General features: G+C 45.4%; 1 protein-coding gene across 2 annotated transcripts in view; it reads right to left on the bottom strand.

Moving 5' to 3' along the window:
• The window catches only part of LOC115617228 (collagen alpha-1(XXVII) chain-like), a 154,861-nt gene that overhangs the window by 110,407 nt on the left and 16,863 nt on the right, over positions 1 to 27,591 (bottom strand). For both annotated transcript variants that reach the window (XR_003994535.1, XM_030507476.1), the window contains exons 4-7: positions 18,603 to 18,656; positions 10,543 to 10,596; positions 5,645 to 5,698; positions 3,586 to 3,639 (exon numbers count right to left, since the gene is read on the bottom strand). Coding sequence is in view for 1 of the 2 variants with exons in the window: in XM_030507476.1 (XP_030363336.1) it covers positions 3,586 to 3,639; positions 5,645 to 5,698; positions 10,543 to 10,596; positions 18,603 to 18,656 (216 nt within the window). In the remaining variant the exon portion in view is untranslated. The remainder of the gene's footprint in view (positions 1 to 3,585; positions 3,640 to 5,644; positions 5,699 to 10,542; positions 10,597 to 18,602; positions 18,657 to 27,591) is intronic.

The raw sequence follows: 27,591 nt of genomic DNA on the forward strand, positions 1-27,591 counted from the left end.
AGCCACTGGCTCCTAACTGGAAGCGCCTCAGCAGTTCTTGGAGCAGGACCAGCTGACAGGACTCCCTGCCCCTCTTCAGGAATCTGCTCCATGAGATCCTTTCTCTCCCTGGCTCCTTGACAGGGGCTCAGCATCAGAAAGGAGGAAGGATGCTCCACCCTGGTTGGGTGTCTGGCCTGAAGGTGAAGGCATGTTGTGAAGGTCCAGACCCACCCGGTACTGGTATTAGCCATCTCTGAAGCATGGACCAGCAGGGTGTTGTGCAGACAGAGAGCATCTGTTCTGGCCCTCTGCTCACCTCTTCTAGAGAGAGCTGCCAACAGAAACAGCCCTAGGTTCAGCATCTCCAGACATGCCCTGGGACTTACACAGAGCCCATGGGGTTTCCTCTGTCCAGCTCTTCCAGCCACAGCCTGGAGCAAGAACTGCCTTTGTGTCCGGGCAGCTGGAGCACCTATTTCCATGGATACAAACACTTAGAGATGTCTGCTCCCTCCACTGATAAGAAAGAGGTGCCTAGCTTGGCTGCTCCAAATCCTTCTGTTCTGACTGGGATCCTGCAGCAAAGGCGTTAGATGATAGCCTCTGGAGATGCTCACAGCATGTCCTGAGCTAAAGTCTGCACCAAATACTGCATTGCTATCTTTATAATAGTAAGTAAATGGCACTTAAGTTAAACATGGAGACGCTCTACTAGTGTTGCATCCTATTAAATATCCCAAGCACAAATACAGGCTGGGTGGAAGATGGATTGAGAGCAGCCCAGAGATGCCCCATCCCTGGCAGTGTTCAAGGCCAGATTGGATGTGGTTTGGAGCAACCTGCTCTAGTGGAAGGTGTCCCTGCCTGTGGCAGGGGGTTGGAACTGGATGATCTTTAAGGTCCCTTCCACCCAAAACATTCTAGGATTCAATGATCCTCTGAACTATGCATCATGAGCTCTGGGAAGCTTTGAATGTGTGTTTCTTCGTAGTATCCTGCCATTATTTCTGTCTCAGGTTAATTATAGCAAGGAGAAAACTAAAAAGCTTGTGAATGCTAAAGCTGGCTGCAACATGGAAGTATTTACCTGCTAAAATCCTCTTCAAATAGCACTAAAATGACAGGGCAAAGGGTATGAAAACAACTGCATTTTCTCTTTTATCCAAACACTTCCTGATGATTACAGGGTGCTCAACACAAAAGGCTGTGATTCAGAAAGGAAATTGCACTCCAGTGAAGGATTTACTCATCTGTGGTGATATTTATAATCTACTCTCTCCTAGCTAAAAAGGATTATCCTGCACTTCGATAGGAAATGTGAAGAGTAAAGAGGCCAGCGACTGAAATCTGCATGACAGGATGCGTTTTGGAGCACTGACCAATTCCCAGCTGTCTTTACTCTCTGAGTGACTTAAACAAGTCTTTTTCTTCCTTACTGCTGCTGTCTTCTATGATTCTCTGCTTTGCTACAACCATTTTTCTCCTCCAGAGCGTTTGATGCTAGGAGCAATGACAGTGCTCTGCTGAGATGTATGTGCAAGGCATAGCGGTCTGCAGCCCCCAATCAAAACTCAAAGCTCACAGACACCTCATAGGCACCAAAGGGGACAGCCAAGTCCCATCATCATTCCCAAAATGCAAAAGCAACTCTTTGTGTGGAGAGGACGAGAATTACATCTGCTGCTTGAATGCAGTTCCATATATCATAAGATGGGTGCAGGCAAAATGAGTGCTCCAAGATCAGAGTCTCCGATCCTACACAGAGCAAAGGTCCGCGTTCACCCTGTGCTGTGAGCTGCGCTATCCAAAACCATCTGCTGCTTGTTTGTGGTTCCAACTCATGCTGCTGAGCCAGTTGTTTCATTTAGTGGGAAAAGTATTTTATCCCCCCTTGTGAAATATTTTGCCTGTTTCAAAGTTCCTACATGGCGTTTTCAGATCAAAGCCCTTCGAGCTCTTTTCACATGGTGTGAGCAGGAGGGATGTCCATTTCCAAGGCGTTGCTGGTTTCTGGTAGCCAAGATGCGTTGCCCACCATCAGCCAAACACCAGCATATTTTCACTGGGACAATGCCAGAAGGGAATCCAGATTTAAAAAAAAAAAAAAAAAAAAAGGATATTTTTCCAAACATTTCTCCAACAGCTGTAAAGTTTTTCTTAATGCAGGATTCTAATAAAAGCCAGGTTACACCAAAGCTGCTGCCAGAACAGTGCTACTGGGAGGTGGGGTTTTCTTTAAGCTGCACCAAAGGAAAAGATTCAGCATCCAACTTGCTCATTACTTGAGGAAACAGAAGCATACCCCTTCCTTTGCCCTGTCTTGGGGGAGCTGAGATCAGATGTAAAAGCCATGTGCTGGACTCGGGAATGTTTGTTCAATCTCCTGTTCCTTCTCCGCTTTTTCCAATATGGGTCCTTGCACTCCTGATGTTGCATTTTGCTGATCATAACCGCAAGGTTTTGGTTTATGAGCTGTCATAGCAGGAAAATGGCATTCTTTGCACTCTATTTGTTAGAACTCTTTGTGACAGCAAAAGATCAGTAATTAATCACTCTGCTGCTCCTGGTTCCACCGAGCACCCCAAGAATGACCAGCCTTGGGAGCAGAAAAACGAACCCAGCCCCTACTGTTTGCAATGTGATTTCAATAGAAAGCATACAACAAACAATCAAGGAGAGGGAGGGTTTCTTTCAGCCTCCTCCACACCTTCTTTCTCTTCCCAGAGGCTTAAAGCATACCCGAGTAGGTGTTTGTGTGCAGCTCATTGGCCTGAGGATCAGTGTACCTTCAATGGCCCATTGACTGATGAAGTGATTGAAACAAGATGCTAATTTCAAGTGTTCAGGTTAGCTATGCCAATGTTGGCTTATTGGAAAGTCACGTCCACTGAGCCCAACTATCAAACAGCTCCCTGCAACAGAACCAGCTTCCAAAAACCAACCTACCAACACAGCCTGGAACTGGAAGGACAATTGAAATATCCTTGATATGTAAAAGACGTGAGCTCAGGGTATGGATTGCTAAAGGTATTGCTGTGCAGACTTGAACATTTGAATACAAGCACACATACTGCTGCAACATGTTGTTGTTGGTGATGTTAATGGTGTTCGATGGAAGTAAATAAAGTAAAACCTGGCTAGTGCTGTCAGTCTCCAAGCAAAACAGAGGGAAGGAATACAGGTCTTTTGTTTGAAATGAACTTTACCAGGAAAGACAGTCAAGGTTTCTGAGGGACGGCTAAACCTGTTCTGAATCCAACCTCTGAGCACTGGTCTTATCTGTAGACCCATTTAGATATCATGTTGGCTGAACCAGACCCAAATTCAGCTTGCTGATGAAGACCCAGTGTCAGGGTGCAGAGGGATGATGCGGTGCAGTGGAACATGGAATACAAAGAAGGAACAGATATCTGGATCCAGAATTCCGTTTCATAGTCTTGCTGATACAACCTTTAGGCTATGTTCCAGTTTATACACCTGTGGAACAGGTGTGAGACCTTTTTGCTGGGTTCTAGGACTTAACTACATCCTTTAGGCAGAGTTAGAGAAGAAAAATTAAACATAAAGATACTGCTCTAATTCACTAGTAAAGAATACTCTTACCTTTCTACCAGGTGGTCCAGGGAACCCAGCCAAACCAGGTAAGCCCACGTCTCCCTGTAAGAAGCAAGTTGAATTAATTTTTCAGCATGATTCTCTATGCCTATCATATGGTAACTGAAATTATCTGCTCACAGTAGCACCCAGTATTGATATTTCTGATTCTAATTGCAATACTTCAAAACCTGACTGGATAAGAAGCTCAGATTTAAACAACAACTCTATTAACTGGCTCATATAAATCATAACCCCAGTTAACTAATGGCAGCTGCTGCTGGACTCCAGCTTTTTGCCAGCAGAATGAACGATGCTTTTCCCCCCAATGATCTCATTCAGTCACATGCTCCATTCGCCTTTTGGTAGACATTTAAATCACCAAAGCAAGAAAATGTTATATTTTAAATGCAATAAGAACAACAGGTACCTCCTGCCAAACCCTGTGATTTGCTCACACTCTGCTACTGCACTATCTCAGCGCACGGCTCCAATACAGGTGATGGGGTAACTATTTAACCTGCCTATATGACATGGATTGAACCTTCGCAGGGTGCTGGTGGGGAGGTTTCTTCAGTGGCCTGTGCTTTTGGAAAGGGATTGCATCACATCCCAGCTGGTATACCCAAATCATCATAGGAACGGGTAAGTGCATTGCTGTGAGACCTCTCTAACATCCAATCCATTTGCACGAGCCCATTTTGACCTCCTCTGACTAGGATCAAAACCCCCTTCAGAGTGTCTAACACTCTGCTGTGCCTGCTTACTAAATAAGCATTTGGAGTATCTAGCTCGAAAATTAGGCATCACTCCAAACTCCTGCTGGAAACTCCTTGTTTCTATTACTGCTAACAGGAATAAAAGCCTTGTTAACATGAGCTAAAAGTGGTCTGGATCTCTCCCTTTCTTACACTGAGCATGCTTGCGAGAAAACAGTTCCAGACTGCGGGTGGATGATTTCCATGCGATGCCATTCCCATGTACTGTAATGGGAATTTCAAAAGGCATCTCGTGCTGTTAAGTTAAAAGCATCGTTTCAGACTGAGCCTTCCAAGTGTTTTCTAGCGTCACCCTCCGTCTTGCATCTCTGTGGCTTGCTGTGCTTCACAGAGGCATCTGGTTTCAAATGAAGGGCTTAAGTTCTTCATGGCTGATGCTTTCTATTAGCTGTGCATTTATAGCAAGGCTTATGATGAAAGGAAGAGAACCAGGCTTCTAGCCCTGGACGTGAGTTATGAAATATTGTGCAGGCACACCACTGAAGGAACTAATTGAGGTAGATGCTGTGGAGCCATGATCACTCTACTCTTCATTTCTAGGCATCTTTGAGGCCTTGTTGCCTCAGTAAAACTTGCTCAGCCTTGAAAGAGCAAAGATGGGAGCTGTAACTTATTGAGAAGAATTAGCAGAACTCTGATCCTTAGCAATTGCTAAATCCAGCAACCAGTTACGCTTCCAGTTGTGTGCTCTGCATTGATTTGAGTAGACCTTGGTGGAAAGGCCCTTGGTTATCATAAAGAAGGGACCATTCGTTGGCAATGCAATGGTCTGGGAAGCCTCCCATTCTCTACCAGCGGGACAGCAAGGCTGTTCTCCCAATGGTGATCTGCTGTGGGCCATGTATATGACCTGAGGCAAACCACGGTTCTCTCAGCTCCTTGGCATGAGCATCCTTTCCTTTGCCTTCAAGGCATTTATTACACTGGGATTGCCTCTTCCTGCAGCCGCATGCCCAGAGCTGGCTCTGTCTCATATGGGCTGGTTTAAATACTTCAGTGGCCACTTTCCTGCAACAGCAGGGACTTTGGTTTGGGCTGCAGGTTGTGGATAAAATGGATAAACACTTGGACAACAAGAAGCTGTGGAAGAGGGCACTTCAGTGCACTGTGGTCAGTACCTCAGCTAACTCTCTTTAGTCCTGAATCCAGGGTCTAAGCCTTCATTTTCAGTCCTAAGTCTACCTGAGCAGCTGTGATGCTTGTGGCTGCAGTATGGACCCCTCCATGTGTATGCAACAGGACTTAAAGCACAACATGCTCTTACTGCATGTGCCTGGGCAACATCTTACCTTCTGTCCATTGCGAGCTTTTCCAGGCGACAGCCCAGGATCACCTTTCTGACCCTGAAATGATAAACTTACATTAATGACATAATTCCAGGACCCAGCCCATGGATGTGTTTCTGCTCCTCCAAGCCTCCAAATTAGAAAAACATCTTGTTTTATCTCGGTCTTGCTCTGACATCCCAAGTATATTAAGTCCCCGGGTATATCTGTTTTGCTCGAGGGGGTTTTGGCGAGTTACTGCTGCTGCTAAAGCATTGAGTTTTAAATAATATTTGACAGTATTAAATTGACTAAAAAAAGGATAACTGGAAGAAGGCAATGTCAGGACTTTTGGTGCTCATTAGGCTAGACAGCTGTGATTTCTTCCTTGTCTACAACTACCATCACAAAAATAATTATCAAGCCTATTACAGTGGCTAAACCATCCTTCTTAACAACTTGCGAGATGCTGTTGCTTTTTTAACTGTGGGGAACAGATGAAACTGCAGAGAAAGTTACACTAATTAGACACTGTGAACAGCCAGAGCAATTGTGAGGCTTCCAGGCTGGCAGAAGCAAGAGGCACGCTTTGTCCTAAGTGGCAGTATTCTTGATTTTCCTTTTTAACAACCGTGATGAGAGAAATCACAGCTTAAGGCTGTGATCTTCCCATGAACAGAGACTGGAATTCCAGCAGTGTTTGAACATCTATTCCTTTGAAAATCCCAGTTCAAACTCTTAAAAGGAGAGGTAATGTGTGCACCTAGTGGGATGAGAGGTAGAAGCAGAGAAAAACTAGAAGAGATCTGAAGTCTGCCAAATTCTTTTGGCAGAGGAGAGGTAAGGCTTGCCACACAAAGCAGCTTAAGTCTGTCTAACATCTCTTCTTGCACAGCTAGGGCACAGGTATCAGCCACTGGCTATTTAACACCTCTGGGATCATAAACAAGTTGTAACCTCTCTGTGCCACATCAGCAGTATGGGATTTAAAACTAACTGCCCAGCACAGGATAATTAGGAGGGTTAATTAAAGGCTGTCAAGTGAAGTGATTGGAGGGAAGGTGAGACCCTACAAAGGAATAATCGTATTTATTATCTTGCATGTCTCATTAGCAGCACAAAGGTCTAGTTATAGCCAGCTGAGCCTCACTGAGACTACATTCAACATGTTGTTCCCACCTTGCACAGAATGTAAATCTCCCTTTCTCCTACTCCACTATCCACCACAAGCTGCAAGGCTCACAGGGAGTGAGACTACTCGGCTACGGACTGTAGGGAGCAGTGCTGATTCAAGGCAGATGCATCTGCACAAGTTCTGAATGAAGGCTGCCTGGTTTCCAAACACTAAATGAAGTCATGCAGATAATCCTGCTTTGCGTGCAGCTGTTATCAGGGCAATTCTTGCACTCTTTGAGCTTCAGAGCACTCAGTGGGTGCTACAACCACTTGGAACAGATTAGAACAGCCCTCAGGATCACAGAGTATTCGTTTACTGCAGCAGGTAGACAGCCACCACCCTGCCTAAATCCTGACATAAGCTCAGTGCAATGACATTGAGCCATGTAAAGGAATACAAGCCTCTTACATTGTACCATGGCAGCTGCAGATCACATTAGCGCAAAGGCTGTGCTTTGCGTCACGGTTCTGTGTTCAATGCTGCTGAGACCATCACACAGAACTGTAGCCACAAGCAGGACCACATGTCCCTAGGATTCAGCAGCAAGATGGCATCAGGGCCAGAGGGAATGGGTGCCTGGATGTGAGGGCTGGAATTGTGGGTTAATTGCCCAACTCTTCTTGTGCAGCAGCCACAGCACGGGAATTAGCCCAAGCCTTGTCCATCACTAAGCCACAGCACCTTGCCCACAAGCTTCTTTCTTTCCCATCCCAACTGACTGAGCAAACTACTTCTTCTTGTAAAGGAAGAAATTGTGTTCTTCTGGTTTTTCCCTACGTGGGAGAAGTCTGGAGCTGTACAACTTAAACATCTCAGCTTTGCAATTCCACTAATAGTATTTCAAACAGCAGTGAGCCAAACTGATGAGCTATCTTGGAGCCAAACCATTCACTAAAAAGAAAATTCAGATTTTCCTAGTGCTATAACAAGAGAGGTTCATCCAGAGCAGCTAACTAAGCAAACCATATTCATGTCTGATGCCAAAAGCCTCCAGATGAGAGATGCAAACCCAACTCTTGTAACGGCTTTTCAAAACACACCCTGCTTGACAGCTAACCCTCCTCCCAATCCCAAACTCTATTAGGGCATCCTCAGTGTTACACCTACTTGTTAACAACACCCCTCCTGTCCCCCCCTCCAGTAGCTTACGAGTCACACAGCCAGCCACAACCCTAGCCCACATATGTCTACAGCCATTTAAGAGGTTATCTACTGTAATCAGTCTTTGCTAACTAGATGTAACAGCAATTTTGCAGCTGCCAAGGACAACAAAGAGAATGCAAATAGTGGCAAGAAGCCCCTTTTTAAGCAGTTGCACATTATAAATGGCTGAGAAAAGCACCACGGGCTAAATTCTCAGGTGGCACAAGTGGGTGTAATGCCACTGAAGTCAGTGAAACTTGGAGCTCAAGCTCCAAGCAGGAATTCGACTCATCAGCTACAATCTGTGCAAGAGATCAATAATAAGGTGGACCCTGCACAGGGTAGACTCAGAAACACAGCAGCCCAATAACACAACACTGATGCTCACCAACACAACTGGACAAGTGATGTGCACAAACACACACATCTCTGCCATGCCACATCACATCCCTTGTACTGCCTGACCTTATGAGTGCTCTGTTAATTCATCTGATAAAAATTATGCTTCTGGGTTACTTCCTAAGTGACAATGCCTTGGTGTTAGTCATTGTTTCCAAGCTGTATCTATCTGGAAAACTTCGGTTTCCTTTCTTGGATTACTTGTTTTTTCCGTGGTATTATCTATCTAGGGAAGACCTAGTCCAAAAGCCACTTGAAGGCTCTCAGCAAGAGAAGCTCTAGTTGGAGCTGCTCTGTTTTGTTGTCCAGGTTGTGCTTTCACAAGTCCATCATTTCAGCCATGGGCTGGGTCTGTTGAGAAGGTAGCAAGTCCCAGGTCCAGGCTTGTCAAGCCTGGTGAAGGGTTGAGGCATTTAAAATGTAAGAGGGTGAAATAAAATGTTTTTTGTGCAAAATCCATATTCTGGGACTGGTGTCAGAGAAATGAAGGGAAGGAGGGAAGCCAAAACTCTGGGGTCTGATGCACACCTTCCAAAAAGTGCTTCTTACGCAAAGATCTTGCGACCATGGCTTACCAGGCTCTTCCTTCTAGAGGTGAAGTTATGCCCAGGCCTGGGTTGAGCTGCAGCTCTCATCTCCCATTGCAAACTTAATACTTCTTTTGACAAACCATCATATAGAACAGCATGATCCTGCAAGTGGTGTCTGGCCAAACTACAACATATCACACAGACTGATGACACCAGATCTCTGCTGCAGACTGTTACATACATCCATCCTCTGAGGGCTTCCTGCTGCCAGAGCACGCATCGAGATGGAGGGAAAATGATTATGGGAAGTTTTTATTTCTAGTAGGAGACCAACTGAAAACCGCTTTACAGCCAAAAGATGATTTCTGACCAGGCATTAGGCTCAAAGTGTTTTAAAAGTAGTCCTATGGCATAGAAACATCATTTGACTCTATAGATTGGACCAGGCTGAATTTGCAGGACTGGAAGTTAGACAGAAGAACTTTGATTTGAGTTATAAAACTCAACAAGTGTGATCTGGAAGTCATTGCTGGAGAATAAATGCAGAATAAATGCAGAACACTAAAATGTAGAGCTTTTACAGCCTCACTTTTCAGGCCATATAACTACAGTGTAGAATTTAAACCAGCTGCTGTTCACCAGCGTGTCTCCAGTGCCTAATTTTTAATCACGTAGAGGCAGCCTGCCAAGTTTCCAGAATCTTTTTCCCAGAGCATCAATAGTGTTCATAACATCTCTGCCTACTGGTGAGATCATGAAAAGACCATCTTTTCATGCACAGGACTCTTGCTTGTACCTTTATGTTTGGCTGAGACATCCTACAGCTTTCCTTGGTAATGAAAACCTCTAGTAATCATCGCCTTTCAAAACTCAACTGTTCTTTAGACCCAGATAGATGTTATAAAGCTGTTTCTGAGCAAACAAGAACACCAAAACAATCCAAGCCAGTGTCCCAGGAGCTTCTCAGTCTTTAGGTAACACAAAGCCTCATGCACAGGAATGAGCTGGGAATTAAAGCATCTTTCTCTGCACAGTTTTGCAGCACACTTGCTTAGCTCCCCTCTGGAGCCACATCTGTGCTAAAGTCTCATGCAAAGGGAGGAGGAAGCCTTAGCACCCTGGAGGGAGTGTGTATACAGGAGGAAAGGACCAAAGAGAGTATCTAGAAGGAAGCACTGGGATCGGTTTGGTGGAGGTCAGGGATCCCAGAAACTGGAGAAGGAAGGAGAGATAAGGGAGTTTCAGGAGAAGGAAGGCAGAGGAAGAAGCTGGGTGCTGCCAGTCACCTCATTGCTGTCCAGACCCAAAGGTGGAGGAGTAGGGTGCAAAATCCAGAGGAGAGGAATAAAACAGCAAAGAAATCCAGACCTGGTGAGGCTTTGGAGTGCGAGAACTCCACTGCCCTCATCTCAACATAGTTTGCTCCCTCGCACATAGCTTAAGCAAGATCCTAATTAGGCAGACGTGGAATTTAGGGAGAACCAAGAACGGAGGCACACAGCAGGGTCTCAAAAGCACAGGAAAAGGCTTTGGCTGCGCTGCTGGGGGGCCTGTGTGTGAGCAAGGGGAAAACGGCTTCAGCTCCTTGTTTTGTACCGAGTGTGATAAAGAAAAGCCGCAGTTCCTCCACTGAAACAGGAAGGCAAAAGCTCCTCATGCCAACCAATACTTACTTTCAGGCCAGGGGGACCAGGTGAGCCAGGGTTTCCATGAGGACCTGGGGGACCCTAAAAAACACAACAGACAAAAAAACAGAGTCAGAAGGAGTCGATAGGCATCTGTGTTAGTCCTGGGAGTGTCGAAGTCCCAGGTTGTGCCGTGGCCAGACCGGAGAGCAGAGCACACACTGTACATGCCCCAGCCCAGAGACAGTGGGACCCTCACTGATGTCTCTGGAGTGGTGAGACTTGGCTGCCAGGTCCCAGCTACCTCTATGGAAGGGGATGTGTGTCTATCACCACAAGATGTGTCATGACAAACGACATGATTTGGGTAAACCAAATATTCCACAACCATGAACAGAAATTACCGTGGGGTGAGGGAAGTCAAAGCTCTGCAAGGAGCCCCAGCAGAAGGAGATGGAGGGAGGCAGAAGGGAGCAGAAGTGTGCTGGGGCGTTAATTTTTTGGCCAAGATGGAAGAGAACAGAAGGAATTACTACAGGGAAACTATTCAGCGATTTGGGATGAACTCATTTCCACTCCAAGTTAACCAGGCTTTTGCCTTTAGAGGTTAGAAAGAGAATGGATTGCTGGACAGTAAAACATGGAGAGCAGAAGTCAGACCCTGTTTAAATCATTTAAATCAGTACTTTTGCACAGGTCTCACAAGCTAATAACACTATCAGAGTATCTACCTCAGGTCACATACAGCAGTATCTCCTTTCACATCATATTTTAAAACCACCCTGTGTATTTTCCAGAGACTATTTAAGGAGTTATCTGGTATAAGCAGCTAAGGATAGTTTATCCCAGGATTGTATACAACATGGAAGATATGTTAACCTTTCAGGCAGAAGCAATAACAATTTCAAGTCCTCTTGAACACGTTCCTGGGAGATGAAACAACCTTAATATTCAATTCCAAGGGCTACTGTGCTGCCAAGACTGTGTGTGAGCTTTACACCACCACGAGGAGCACTTTAATGTACCCTCTAGTTACAAGGAGTACAGGCTGGGGAATAAAAAGCCACTCTGACTCTAAGCTGTAATATTTCCTATGAGCATTTCAGCATATATGGGGCCAGAATCTTCAGGGTCCAATTTCCAAGGAAAATCACTGCATGTGACTGCCATCCAAGTTCAGTGCCCTTGCTCTGTTTTGGGAGAACATCAGGGTGCTGATGTCTATTCAGTTTTATTTTTACTGCACTGTAATAGAAAAGCATGGGTTTTTCTTATTTAGCTATTGTATCTTGTGGTATGGACAGTTGTTGAGTGCTCAGAGCTATTTCCCAACACATGCTGCTCTGCTGTAAGAGCAATTAAAAGGACAAGGCTGAACTTTGCAAATAGCATTTTTTAACCCAAATAAATATAATGTCCCATTCTTAAATTCCTTCAAATTTTCAGCCTGAAACCAAATACACTTATTGGCCCATTCTTAATTCCCTTCCACATTTTCAGCCTGATATTCTCGGATACTTTAGCCTGGCTGTGAATTTCCAATGAAACTGAGACAACTTTAAAGTAAAGGTGTTTGAGTATCAACTTGTCATTTGAAAACCCATAGACCTACTGTAGCCATATTCCGTAAATCCATATTCCCAGCAAACTATGGCATCATCTGTTCACCCCATTGGGTGGGACATTGAAACGCAGATTTAACGTGCTGCTTAAGGTAGTGCAATGAGTCTGTGGTAGCAAAAGTGCTTCAACGCAAGTCTTCTAAGTCTCAAATATGTATGAAGATTAATATTAAGTAGCAGAAATCAGAACAGTAAAGTCTCTATAAAAGATGAGTTCCTAAAAAGCTCTTACACGTAAGCAATAATCTAGGTGGCTCTGAACAGGGTTCATAAATCCAGATTGCTGCTGGATTTGAGGAGGGCTGTTATTCGACTTTGGAGTCAGGCAGTTTGGCTTTAAGCCCATTTCAGTGCAGTTAGTTGAAATCCACACTCCGCCATAGCCTGGGGCAGGCTTAAAACAGTGTCAGACTGGAGAGAGCAACATGGTTTGGTGTGATTCCTAGCTGAAAATGAGAGTTTCCAGGAGGAAAACCTGGAATATAGGAAGCTCAGCTGCCAGTTCTCCTGGATAAGAGACTAATCACACCTCCAGCAAAATATGGTGCAGGTTCTTCCAGAGATAAACCAAAGCACAGCAAGAAAATCATAAAGAGCTTTAACCAAAAGGAGGGAATAGGGAGAACCTAATCCTAGTATCCAGTGACAAAACATGATTATGAGAAACACAGGCTCTTGACAAGAGATGGAGCCTTTACCACTGAATACATTGAGACTCATAGCGTGTAACCCCAGCAAAGGAAGGTCAGACATCCATCCTGTTCCTAAAGACCAATGTGGTCTTATCCTAGTGAGAAGTGGCCACATCCTGCTGATGAAGTGACAGTGGGAAGAGTTCAGTCTGGCACACAAGAAACTGCTGTAACCCGCTGTGGGGCTTGTGCTAGACGTTTTAAACTGCTCTCATAACGTGGAGAGAAAAGGGTGTAGTCTGGCAGCAGTCCTAAAGAAGGGAAAAAAGAACTGATCTTGATGTGTTCCAACACGGTTAGTCCTGAACCCATGATTACACCCACATTCTTGGCAGAGGAGAAGGATGCGGTGCGGTACAGTTAGATGGGCTGAGTAACAAAAAGTACAGGACAGCATCCGCCTCAGGAGCTGTTAGCAATGCAAAATCTGAACAGGCAGGCCTTACACATTAATCCATGCACCGAGCTGGAAGCCCCAGTAACAGTCATCATGCCCCCAAGCTATCCTCCTTTGGTTTATTAAACGCAGTCCAATGTTCATTCCTCTTCTACTGCACCCAGAATTACACATCTCCAACCAGTGCTCCCAGAAACAGCCTTCTTGTCATGGAAAAGCAACTGAAGAGCTAATCGCTTTGTAGTACTATATTTAATTGCTATATTTCACCCATGTTATCCCGAATTTAATTCAATTTCCCATTCATATCTAGAAATTGGGATTCTTCCAAACATATTTATCATCAAGGCATTAGTTTTGCTCCTCTTTTCCACTCACAGGATGGGACAATGCTGAGACCACTGAATAACAAAGTCCCACAACATGTATTACTGTTTGCATGTATGCCTGTTCAGCTACCTAGTCCCTTATAGTTGCTTTGGGTCCCTTACAACTGCTGAAACAATCCAATCTATTGCAAATGCAAGCTTGCATCTGAAATCTTCCAAGCTTTGCACCAGAAATTCCATGGAAAATTTTACCATGGGACAGCAGTAGCCCAAAGCTCAGTGTATGGAGACCAGAACAATCCCTGAATGTGTTCTGCAAAGGAGGGGAGGGGGTTCCCATCTCCCTGGAATGTCTTCTACGTGAATGATGCTACTTGAGAACCACACTGCCACCCAGTTCATCTTGGTGACGTGCTTGGAGATGGGACTCTGTTCACAGAAGCTCTTTTATGCATAATGGTTCCCAGCCCTCAAATATTAACAAAAGTGTAACTGTGCACAGCACCCCCATTCCTCCATCCCTCACAAAGAGGGGGGAAAAAATCCTCCAAACTCCTGCTAAATGCTGGAAAGCTTCAGTGGGAGCAATGACAGCTCATTCAAAACTCACTATGTCTTGGGGTTTCACTGAGCAGAAAAAGCAGCTTTTTCTACTCCTGACCTACAGATCTCGCTCTGACCTCTGGCTAGCTGAAAAAAATGAGCTAAATATTTGAAGTAAAGCCAAACAAACTGTTTCTTTAAACACTTCTATTCAGAAATTGGAAAATCTTCCTCATGGAATGAGGGTACTGGGGAACCTCTGCAGCTGAGTTAAGTTCTTGCTTGTTTTAGGAGGGAAGCCCTGCATTTTGAAGGAAAGGGAGATTTTTTGCAACCACAGACCAAATGTAACAAGGACATGTTACACCGGGACCCTGCAATCTTTCAGGCTGCTACGATTCACAGGAGAATGGCAAGAGATTCCCGAAGCATTAAGGAGCGCATCCGTATTCTATTCACCCATCCATTTGGATTTCTCTTGTATTGTACCAGAGAGGTTAAATAAGAGCAATGGCAGCATGCCAGGCTTTTCATTCCCAATTCTGCCTCTGGCCTGTTGTGTGAACATGGGTAAAACACCCCCATTGTACCTGAGTTTGCTCACTTATTACAGATGGAGATCAACTTCCAGTGGGACCTGGCTTCCTAAATTAAAGTGTTTTGGAAAGTCTGCCTTTCACACTATTACTGTCCTGGGAGTGAAGACAACCACCAGACTCCTGTCTATCATGTATCAGCTCACTGTCTCCTCCACATAGAAGGGGAACATGTAACTAGGATTGCCATAGAACTCATCTGGAAGGCAGCATTTAAGACCAAGTATCATGGTTCACAGCACTTTTGTGCTAGTTTGCTGGTCTAACTACACTGGAATGAGCCACAATTTATGATCAACACGGATGTGCTGGCAAAAGCCCCTCATGCAGACAGCATGGGAGTGAAGCTAACCGAGTCCTGGGTGAGGCAGAGATAAGCCACAATGGTGCAGAAGTTATTGCTCCATTGGGAGCCCTTTGCTGACAGTTCCTTGTTGAGCTTGTTAGCAGAGGTCTGCTAGCAAAACTCAGCCTCTGTCACTGTCTCCCCATTCAACCTTCATGTTTGAAGAAATACAAAGGTCATAGAATCATAGAATAGTTAAGGTTGGAGTGCAACACACATCTTTTACAAGGAACTGCTGTGCTTGTACCCAAGCTTCACCGCTCATGCACAGAGCAGTGGGAAAGCTGTCCCACTACATGCCACATTCGTAAAGATGGGGAAACCCTTCATTGCTAAAACCGCCCTTTCTTTCAAGAGGCATCTCAGATCTTACACAGACACTTGCCAAGGTACATTTACCTGAGGAGAAGAGGTGTGGGCAGATCTCTTGCTTATGCCTCAAATTCTTTAGTACAGATAGAAAAGCTGAAAACAATTCTAGCTGGGTACAGAGAGGAAACTTGCTGTAAAGCATACAGCCAATACAACAATATCTATACAGGTTTGCAGAGCTACTGAGAAATTCATTAGCCATCATTTCCCATCATCAGAATTGCAACATTTTTACTCCTTCCCCTTGGAGTCCCTTACCCAATAAGAAGAAACATCCAGTTTTCATTTGTTATATACCTCTGCCTTCCTATTTGCAGAGAGCAGAGCATCGGTATAGTCTGAACCTGTGTCGATGGATCTTTGATGCTGAGAGATAAGGTGTAAAATCAATTCAATTCTTCTAAACTGGGGACTGGCTTTTCAAAATTGAGAAATTATCATTTTCAAGACAACTGCACTATCCACTACCTTGGGGTGCACCTGAATGTGAGATGTGCCCTGGACACAACCTCTTTCATGCTAGTAAGAAGACTGGCATTTGTTACTGCAAACCAGGAGGCATTGCTTACATGGAAGAGCAACACCCAGGCAGCACAGACAAGCCTAGTGTATCTGCTAGTTTATCTATTTATCTGCTGGAAACACAGAGACAGAACCATGGGATCAGCCAGTTTTCTTACCAACTGCCACTGACCACAACCTCAAAGCAGAAGCTCATCAGGGCTTTCATTTTACCCTGACCAGTATGAGGAGAGAAAGGGAAACAAACCAGAGATAGTACAGAATTCAAAGGACTGGAAATATTGCGCTACATCAGCAACAGAGCAATTTTATGGGCTTCACAGCTACAAAAGGTCAGGAGTCAAACGCTGCTACTGGATTTTCATGAGCCAACTAATTGTATAAGCATTAATAACGTAGAAATTGTGCAAGCTACAAGAGCAATTACACCTCATGCTTTAGATCATACACGGCATTGGTGACAAGAAACAATCCTTCCTTTCCACTGCCATCCAACACTGCAAAGTTGCACGTAATGTCCACCTCCCCTCAGGAGCTCCTGTCTTGGGTTGGAGCCTCATAGGACACCTCATGGGTTACCCATGGGCTGGTGTAAGAGCTCTGCAACTGGTTTGTCTGAGGATCAGGTTGGGCAGAGGCAGAATAATCCCTGCAGCGATGCACATCTATTTTTCAATGGTTCATGCACAACAAAAGCAAAAGATGCAAGAATTCCCCTAAGCCAGTCTTAGTTTCTGGCAGCTTTTCTCCTCTGCAATGAAATACTTAAACCCCAAAGAGCCACAGGAAAGAAAAATACTAGAAGAAACACGTTGCAAAGTCAAAACAACTGATGCACAGAGCAGTTCTGTCTCCAGTGCTCCAGGCCAGACATTCACAGATTGACCCTTTTGCCCCTTCCCAAAATTCGCACAGCTTCTTTCACAGAGGTTAAAGCCAAGCCAGGCTCAGCTGTGCTGGGCGCTTCCTAACTGGGAACTCTTTCCTGGGATAATTCTCAGCGCCTCTGGCAGGGACTGAGCTCCAAAATACACTGTTGCTTATTGTCTTTCAGAGGATCATCTTAAATATAGGATGGAGCGTGCCATAGCTGGGCAATAACATAGAAAGGTTCTTCAGAACAAGTTTTGGTAGTGGAATTTGGATGTAGAGATGCAATTTGGTCATTCACACATGTGATGCAGCAGGGGTCTCAGTTTGCACACCATGGGACTGCAAGAAGTAACACCAAACATGTCTTATGGATAGGGCAAGAACAACCTTCAGCCTTAATGGGGACTTGCTAAGAACTGCAAGCTCTGGGCAATTTGCTGATGTAGTTGCAACTCAGAAGACATCAGAGCTGCATGACCAGTCCTGCTGGTGCTTCACTGTAGGACATATCTAACCATAGAATGGTTTGAGTTGGAAAAGACCTTAAAGCTCACCCAGCTCCAACCCCCTGCCACGGGGCAGGGACACCTTCCAGTGATCAGGCTGCTCAAGGCCCCATCCAACCTGGCTTTGAACACTTCTGTTGTCCTGTCTATAAAACACATGAGTTTAGTGCTTGCCTTATACTCACAGCCCAAATCAGTGCTCGTGGCTGTTGATAACCATGCCCAGGCTGCAGGGGCTCCTGCAGTGATTTTCGTTTCCATTGTTGTAAAGAGAAGGTGCATTTATCTTTACTGGTTACTGCAAGATCTCACAGGACTGTAACAAGTGTCCGCAGGGAATGCACAGCCTTCTCACTCTTAGCATCTCGGTTGTTCTTTAAAGACATCACATGGGGTTGAGTTTTAGTCAAGTATGTGTGAGGAAATCTGCTGCTGCTGCCAGGCCAGGATGCTGCCTGGATCATGGATCCAAATATTCCCTTCTTCCAGCCTCAGACACTTACATCTTTTGATTCCTGACCCATGGGCTCCATGACTGTACCTTGTGGGACAGCACCATGCTAACATGAAAACGATGCCAACCATTAGCTGCATCCAAGTCAGGCATGTCGCCCAGCTTTGGGAGACTACTTTTGCAGTTAGACCAATGCAGAAAGCTTTGCTCACAGCTAGCTACAGCACTCAGCACCAGATGTGTCCTCAGCATAACACTTACTGCTCTAAGATCTGCATCAGAAGTTAATGTGGGGAGGAAGAAATTGAGGAATTCGCAATGGATCTTGTAGAATAGCTAAGACATTTTGCTCTAGAACTTGAAAAGGAGTCATATAGCAGGTCTCAGTCTGAGCAACGTGAAAGCTCATCCCTGTGTGTTGAGTCCTTGGTCCTAGACCATGGTCCCACTAGTGAAGGCATAGTATTGTGAAGGACCTCAAAGCAAGCAATTTGGAAAGCTGAGGAGCGTGAAGTACAGAACAAAAAGCAGCCAAAGCTCATATTCAGCACTGGGTCCACAAGAAGGAGAAGATACTGGAAACAAAATGAGACAGACAGAGCTCATTCTTCTGACAGCCATTTGGAAACATTCATCCCCAGCCTTTGCAATGCCAAAGCTTAGCTCAGGGAGGCTGCAAATCACCAGTGTGGCCTCCTGAAAACCTTGAACAGGGAATGAGAGAAAGGAGGAAGGCCAGACCACAAAAGTGGGGCGTGAAGCAATCATAACTCAGCCATGGGAACATACAACAGCCCTTGGAACAGCATGACAGGCAGAAGCAAGTACAAATGGATAGGAATTTTATATCACTTACTCGAGACCCTCTCTTGCCAGGTGGTCCTGGTAAGCCTGGCAGTCCTGGTGGGCCCTAGAAGAAGAAAAGGAAGTGTTAGAGATGGTTCTATAACAGGATGGTGCTCCTATTTCCCTTCAACTTATGCTATTACTATAAAGGGATAAAACACCATGCACAGTAACATCTGCAGAAGCATGTATTTCCATAGAGACAGAGCCTTCACATCCTTCTGCTGTGGACCACATTCCCATAATCACAGCTGTGTTTCCACCTTCCTGGACCCCTGTGGGTAACACAGGGGTAACACAACTGTCTCTCAGCTTTGGGGTTTCCTGCTATGTGCTAGCACACAACAAAAGTAACATGTTAGCACCTTGGCAAGGGAAGAACATCATGCGTTGTAATATACATCAGCTGAGGATGTATAGCTCTTGATATTGTAGGCTTCTAGATGAGTTACAACATAATTGCACTCCATCACTTTGTATTTTGAAGCGGCATGTGATAAATGTAATAAAATTGGTGTCAGTGTTGGATATTCTTAACTATGGAATACAGGAGAGGTCAACTCATACATGTCAGAGTAGTGGGGGTTCTTGGAAGAGGGTGAGAACAAAGCGGAGATATCAGGCACCCATCTGTGCACTGATATGAAACAGTTTAGGAAAAAATAATAATGTATCGAGTTTGAATTTGTTCATTTATTTATCCATTTTTTCAATGGACTGGAGAAATCAGCTTTCTAGAAAGCCATTTGCAACTCCTAATAACTCCTCAAAGCTTCTTTTCCCCCAAGCCAAACATGTCTAACAAGAATAACTGTTAATTAAGCATCTTCCAGAGGATTTATATCCTAGTAGCTTATTATAAAAGAGGAGTTTTCATTGCATCCAGGGGAGAGACAGATCCAGAGCAGCAGGCTGAAGGATGTTTGGAAGGCAGCCTGAGCTCTCCAACTGTGTGGTGGGCAGGAGCAGTGCTCTGTGGGGAAGATAGGTGCATTGCACGGGGTTGGTCCCACTCCCTTCCCACTGGGATCATCACTGTAGGACCTCACATGCACCATCACCCCACGCAGAGCCTGCTGCTGAAGGATTGCGAGGCAGAGCTGCTCAGGCTCTGCAGCACGTTGCTGGCCCTGAAGAGGAATAGAAAGTTCATGATCTCTAACACAGTTTTCAGGAGTCATCAAGTGTGTGATTTAGTAACAAAACCCCTAGATATCCCTACCCTGAATCTCATGCCCAGGATAAGATTTTGAACAGAGAAAACTTGCCTGAACCAGATAGGTAACTGATGAACAAACACTCCCCTAATATTACCAACCCTCCCGTTACCATATTACCCCATATGATTCTATGATTCTCATAAGCAGCAAATTAATTAGTATAAAAGCGATCTTTCAAAGACATTCAGCCAAATGTGGTACCACAGGAAAAAGTCAGGGAGAAATAAACAGAGCCCCAAGTATGTCTGTCTGTAATACTGGTTTGTCAGGACATCAAATGAACATATTTTTTCTGTAGTAAGTTCTACCTGTAGTAAGGGTGACAAGAAAAAGATTATTTTAAAAGAGTAAGAGCATAGAATAGCCCCACACTGAGACAACACAGGGATGGACTTTAACACCATATCACTCTCTGCCACCACCCAACACTGCTGCCTGCCCTGAGATTTCCAGTCTCTATAGCCTGGGACACTTCATCTGACCTCTCTGCAAGGTGCTTATTGCTGGTAACACGGTGTTACTGGTCTTTGTAGGAACAACCCTTATTGATACAGCTGACCCTCACTTCAGCAATAGAGACAACACGTTAACCTGCCATTGTGTCAGCTCAGGGCCCCGTGCATAACACAATTATACATCTGTGCAAATAGACACGTTTCTAGGGGTTTTTAAGCCTTGTGTATAATTGTGCTCCAGAATCCAAGCTTTTATTAAAAAAATCCCCTTAGCCTTTAGTTAGGAAGATAACTATCAAAGCATGAATCCAATGCAACTGATGCAGCAACAGCCAATAGAGCTTACCAGAGATGAATTCAAGTCCTTAATGTCTTCTCCATCAAAACCCATTCCCATTTACCCCTAGACGAAGAAGTAAAAGAGAAGATACAACTGTCTGAACTGCATTCCCTGTGTACCAGGGTTGAGGTGACCTTTTCCACCTTCCTGCTAACAGCAGCTGCAATTGTACTTGGCTACTTGAGTAAAATACTTCTCCAAAAAATGTGGACTGTTCACAATAAACTGAAGCTAGCAAAAATAAGGAGAGAGTTAATACCTGCACTGGAGTGGGAATATGGAGTTAAGGCATCTGGCTGAACAGCACAGAAAGAGTAGTACATAATTCAGCAGTACATAATTCAGGAGTCCCTATCACTTTGCTTTGGTTTAATTTGCCTTTTCTTCAGCCTTTTTTATTCCTCTCCTAAAGAGCAAAAGGAATAAGGTGACTGTGGGATGAATGGCTAAAAGGTGCCAGCCACTATGGTAACTACATAAGGCAAGAGTGTGACATGCATAAATCAGAAGCAAGTCGAGGTGAAAGAGAACTGGGGTAGCTGGATGAACACAAATAACTGTGAAACACAAGAATTGCAAGACCAGCTTCTGTCTTTAAGGTCCCTTCCAACCCTAGCCATTCTCACATGGTTTCTGGGTAGCTGGATTAGATGGGACATGTACTGCGCCTTCCCAGTGACTCATTTCTCCTGCCCTGTACACATACCTCTACCATCCAGCTCAAGCTCTCGAGCAAGAGGCCCATGTCAGACAACTGGCTTTGCCTAGGGAGAGCAATACTGAAACACACACGGGGAAAAATGCACATCCAGAGAGGCAGCCAGAGAAGAATGAGACTGGATCAGGGCCCAGCTACTTACAGATGATGGATGCGGTCCTGCTTACATCGTAAGGCTCCGAAACATGGAGAGTAAGAGATGTCTATCAACGAGGCACCACGCAGTGAGCTGCCAGGAGTCCGCCTGGATATAATGCTTGTGCAGTCCCTATGCTCACCAGAGACCACCTCCACCTTCACCCTTAGTGCAGAGGTGCAGGGAAGAGTTAAACTGACCACACAGAGCCTGTGTGGATCTTTCCATTACGCCCTTCAAGACCATCCGTAGGGAATTCCATAAGGAGCAGTGGGAAGTGCTCCACAAGGCAGGAAGGTTTCCTTTTCCTGGCACTTCTCTGCTCCTGCCCTCCCATTGCATGAACACCTCGCAAGATCAGCAAAGCTGACAGCCTCCTGCAGCGAGCTACTGCTCCTAGCACTTTGGTTCTTGCCTCTCTGGCCTCTTGCCTGCTCTGCTCTGAAAGCTGATGGCAGAGAACACACACACCCTGCTATCACACAAAGCAAAATCAGAGATCAAGGAGAAACACGGCAGAAGCAGATACTCACTCTCTCTTCTCAAGCCAAACAGCTGAATTGTTAACCAGCCTGAACAGCTCTGTGAAGCACCTAATAGCAGCCACATAAAAGTTTAACCCTTCTCAGTTTCCCACGGTAGCATTAGGAACAATGACTGATTCCACCAAATGATTATAGGATTTATTCTAAGCTGCTGCTGGGAAACTTCCTGGCGCAAAAGGGACCTCTCTTTTTCTTAGCTTTTGGAGCTTCAAATTGCAAATGGAAAATTAAGCTAAGTTGTCTGAAAGGGAAATGCATTGGGCCCTGAGGACAGGAGAAATCTCACCGTTTCCTCTTGCTGCTGAGATCAGCCAGTTCATATCTCTGCTTCTCCTGCATCGTGACCCTCCTCACACTTCCCTCTGCCTGCAGCACTGCCCCTGGGAGCTTGTGCCTTTAGATCTCACAACCTGAGCAAGGCTGAACCTGCTGGGAGAGAGCTTGGAGGGAAGCATAATCGGTGCAGGAACTGGTGCTAGTGATGTGGGAAATGACTCGCTTCCTTTTGAGTGCCTACTGAATCAACTTGCTCAGATAGCAAAGTATTCCTGTTATCGTTCCCCCAGGAGCAAATTACTCAGGACACAGTTCAGCTCATATTCCAGTGCACAACTGATGGACTGACACATTTATACTTTGGGGTCTCTTCGATGTACATCTGCCTTCCATGTTCTGTACCCCATTAGTAGTACAGTTCTCCTTTATCCTAGGCAAGGCTGTGTTTCTGGGTGGGCATCCTGCACTGTGCAAACCCCTGCAAGGACTGAAGGGAGAACATTCTTTCTCAGATGCTAATGCATGTGGTAAAAGCCAACTTAAAAGGGAGTTCAGAAAACACATCAAAAGCTTCTCCCTACATTGGCACCGAGTTCTGAGCAGTGACGTTAGCCCTGCAGATAAGAGAACCTGTCTTGTTTTCTTCCCAGAGGAAGACGAGGCACATTTCATATGCAAGGCCATTGCCACAGGTCTACTGTTTAGCCTTGTACCTCTGGAAAGCACCAGCACGGAGGGACTGAGCAGCTACAGGGGCAGCACTGGAATGAAAATCCCCTGCTCAAGGGAAGAAAAGGGGAGGAGAAGACCTCATCTTCAAAAGACACACCAACTCTTCCTCACCTCACCATCCTGCACAGAGAGGGGGACAGGACGTAAACTAAAACGTCGCTTGAAGTACTGCCTAAAGCAAACCTGGAGGGCTTTCTGGGGGAAAAAAATCCAACACTTTGGTTATTTCTTCTCCAAGGCAGGCTTATCATGTTAAATTTGGACACATCTGGGTTTCAACCAGCCTAGAAAGAAAAAACTCTCATAATTCTGGCAGGAGCAGAGGTGTTGGGGGGAAGCCAGTCTTGTAATACGAGTTCCGCAATAGACACAGATGTTTGTTCTGGGCCTGTACAGCACCTATCAGAGACAAATCCTCATCCACAGCTTGATTCCAAACAGAGCAGCAGCACAATATATAACAAAATGTTAGTATTCCAGCTTGATGAACACAGCTTTTCTACAGAGACATTGCAGAAACAATCTCTGCAGGAGGCACTTGAGACTTGAGCAATGTCAGACCTTGGAAGGAAGTCTGAAGGGTTGTGAAAAAATAGAGGGATCTTGTACTCTATCACTTATAAAAATACCTGCATGTATTTCCACACTACATCCCTACATCCTTTTGCAGCACATTTATCTCAATCACACTTTCAACTACTGCTCTTCAAAATCATCTTTGTTTTACACGAATAGAGCTCTCAGATTCTTAGTCTTTTGCCTGCAAGATGATTTCCCTTTGGGGATAGTTCTGGTTAAATTAGCAAAAAACAGTGATTCAACTGTGTGAGCGAGACTAAAACTTTTCCCATGAATTATACAAAGCATGTGATTCTTTTTTATTAATATGACTCATTCATTAAGGGACATTCAAACACATTGTGTGTTCCTCCATTTATCACAGACTATCAGCTTGAGTAGCCTTTTCTGGTACAAGGAGGACTGGAAATAAGCACTTCATATTTTATCAACGTTCCCAATCACCTCTCTCTCTCCCCTATTCACTGATTGATCTGGCAGGGATTGCTTCTCTATGAGAGGAGCCGGGCTCCAAGACAAACTGCTCATGCAGAATATGGAGCAGTCTAGACTGGGGATGTGCTTAGAAACACACATGCTGGTGGAAGAAGGCTGCCTGCAGGGTACCACCACATCTCCATCTGGGCTTGAACCTAGGGCTCCTGGCTATGCATCACAGCATGTGGAGGAGAGCTGGAGGTTGCTGGTGCTTCCACCCAGGGACTTTTCCAACTAGGATACATGCTCCCTCCATCGCCACTCCTCTTGTGTTACTCAGTGCTTCCACAGCCTCATAGTGAACCCAGCCTACTCAGCGCCAGAGGTTTTCTTCCTCCAAAAATAACCCTCAGACACTTCTCAAATAGTCAATATGTTTGGGTTCTTTTGTTTGGAAGGGACAAAAAGGTGTGGAATTACAACTTTACTACATAGGAGGAGAAAGGTCCAGCTTGGGGTGCACTGTGGACAACCCAGTTGTGGACAACCCAGCTAGAACCCAGCTGTACCAGGGCAAGGGGTTTGCTGCAGCTCTACCATATGACACAGCACACAGCCCACAGGCAGTGCTGATGGCAGGGGAGGGGGTGACAGCACCCCTAAATCTCCCCATTAAACCTGCTGCTGGTATAGATAAGCAAATGATAGCCCATCCACCGGAGGATTCAAACACCCATCGCATCACAGCCTTGAAGGCTTGACATGTTGGCAACAAAATACTGTTTTCTATAGCTAAAAGGCTATTTTGCTTTTGTGGGTCTCCAAACTGAGCCATGTGCTGGGGTCACATCACTCTGCAAGCTGAGCTAAGGACCCTGTGCAGGGATGGGAGATCTCAAGCAAGGCTCGGCTGAGGTGCTGCGGGCAGCCATGGGGATAATCCAGAGGGAGCTTTGCCAGCTGCTGAGTCAGTGCTGCCTTCCTGACTGAGCATGATGTTTGGGTGGTTTGTGCTATTTCCCCCCTCTCCAAAAGAAATGCAGAGCCGAGATCCCAAATGTTTGTGGTTATTAATGGTTCCCAAGAAATTCTTCCTTTTTAAGAACACCCCCTCCCCTCCTCCAGCCGCTCAGAAAACCCAACATTCCTGAGGAATTAATGTGCTGCCACTAGTTGCATGTGGGATGCAGCGGCTCCATTTCCTGTTGCGCAGCACTGTAGTGGTCTTGCAGGATTAATCCACAAAGGGTGCTGCCTTTTATTGCTAGGTGAATAGATCCTTTTAGCCCCTTGCTTGCACTCCTCTAACCATGTGGACACCTCAATTATAGAGATGGCGCCCTTCTGCACAGCTAAAATTATACCACAGTTATTTTGGTAGCATTCACAAAGCCAGAATTGCAGAGACCACATTGAGTCATCACTGCCTCGCACTGTGACTGTCATTCACATCCTGATTTTGGGATGATCAGGGTGAAAGATGGTCCCTTCTCTCTAAGTGGATGTGGACAAGCAGGGTGCTGGCTGCTGGCTGGCAGCCTGCTTCTGCCCATAAGTCATAGAATCATATAGAATCATAGAATGGTTTGGGTTGGAAAGGACCTTAAGATCATCTAGTTCCAATTCCTCTGCCATGGGCAGAGACACCACACACTAAACCATATCACCCAACACTCAGTCCAGCCTGGCCTTGAACACTGCCAGGGATGGAGCATTTGTCACTTCTCTGGGCAACCTGTGCCAGTGCCTCAGCACCCTCACAGTAAAGAACTTCTTCCTTATATCTAATCATTGCCAAGGTGGCCCCAATCCCTGCTGAGCAAGTAGAAGACAGTTTCCCCACGCACATTTATCTGCCCAGAGAGACACTTCTCTTGGTGACACCTTGTACCAGGCAACACAAGCGGGAAACCTATTTAATCATCCTATCCTTCCACCCGTGCGCCAGACTCCATGAATGACATTCCCAGCCCCATCCAGGGAAAGAGCCGGGCAGTGATATCACACAGTGGAGCAGGAAGGGCTGCACTGACCTCATCAGAAACGCCTGCCCAACAGCACGAGGCCGGCGCCAGGTAATTACTCAAGCACGGAACATTTATCAGCACTCGCTCTGAAACATGCTCGTCTGGCCATGGAAGTGCTCTATTAGTTTCTCAACGTGTCATCCCCATTCCAGTCTTTTCTCCTCTTTCTCTTCCCACGTCAGAGACATCCAATGAAGTGTGGTACAGAGATCTCCGAGTGAGTCACAGGAGCTGTAGAGCACCGCACGCAGCCAGCTCCAGCCAAACCATAACCTTTCCCTCCCAAAGTGCCGACTGCGTTTCCAGCAGTCAAAGAGGAAAAGGCCAGACAGAGCCTCAAAATGTTCTCCTTTCCCTCAATTCGGGACTCTAGTTATTCTCAGACGGGATGGAAAAAATCCTGCCATCTCTTCCCTCAGCCCTCCACAGCTTGAATCTGTTTCTTTGCTGTGATTCACAAGCTGAGAGGGCTTTTCCACTCCGGTTCAATAACAAGCTCTTTACATTGCAGGAAGAAGTAGGGGCTTGGAGCTCGGTCACCCTCATGACACTTGCAGGGGAATAAGGTGGGAAAGGTCAGGATTTCATTGGGCTTGGAGCAGTCCACCCTGATTTAGTCCTTACAGGTAAGCAGTGTTTTAAGAGCAGCTCAGAATTGCTTCATTTCTCCTCTTGGAAATATGCCTGAAATGACTCTCCATGAAACACAGAAGGAAAAACCACTGAAGCTCATTCTGTCTACTCAGGGATTTAGCAAAGCTTCTCCAAACACAAAGCCCACGTCAGGGATATGTGCCTGTAAAGTCAGGCAGGAGTGCAGTTCTGCATCCCTCTGCCCAGGGCAGCATCTTCACCTCTCAAAGTGAGAACCTTCGAACAAAACACACCCGATGGTGACTCCCCACCCAAATTACAAGGGGAGAAATCACCACATTGCTCTGAAATAGGACAGGCAGGAAATGCAAACCTAAAACGTAAGCACTCACCAGGGCCTTAGGGAAAACAACCGTTTTCACTTTAGGTGTCACTTGCAAGACAAGCAGCACATCTGCAGGCACCAGTGCTGTTGATTGTGTTCCTTCAGCCAGCCTCAGTATTTCCATTGTAAACCCTTCTCTCACTATTTTAAGAAGTCAGCTGTAATAATTTGCTCTAGGCTGGAACTTGGCAACCCAAGACTCCGTCTGGGAGAAACTTCTTTTACATGTACAACCCCTCATATACACAATATAATGAAAGGCTCGGGCTGGAACACCAAATCCTCCTAAAAGTTGGCCAGTTTAAAGATCCTGTTTGCATTCTTGCACTTAAAGAAAAAGCAGCTAGCAGATAATTAGTGTGGCCTGACTGCTTTTAGCATTACAAAATGTGTGTATACTTTTATGATGGCCAAGATATACACCCTGAGAGTGGTTATTGTGTGTGGAATGCAGTAGTTAAATTTATAAAGGAAGCTCTTCGCACGTTTTAAATGCAGGCTCTGAGTAATAATAAAAAGAAACTAACTCACACTAGAAAAAGAGAGGAGAGTTTGTTTAAAAAAAGCAAATCCTG

Source organism: Strigops habroptila, chromosome 15, assembly GCF_004027225.2.
Source record: "Strigops habroptila isolate Jane chromosome 15, bStrHab1.2.pri, whole genome shotgun sequence".
NCBI lineage: Eukaryota > Metazoa > Chordata > Aves > Psittaciformes > Psittacidae > Strigops > Strigops habroptila.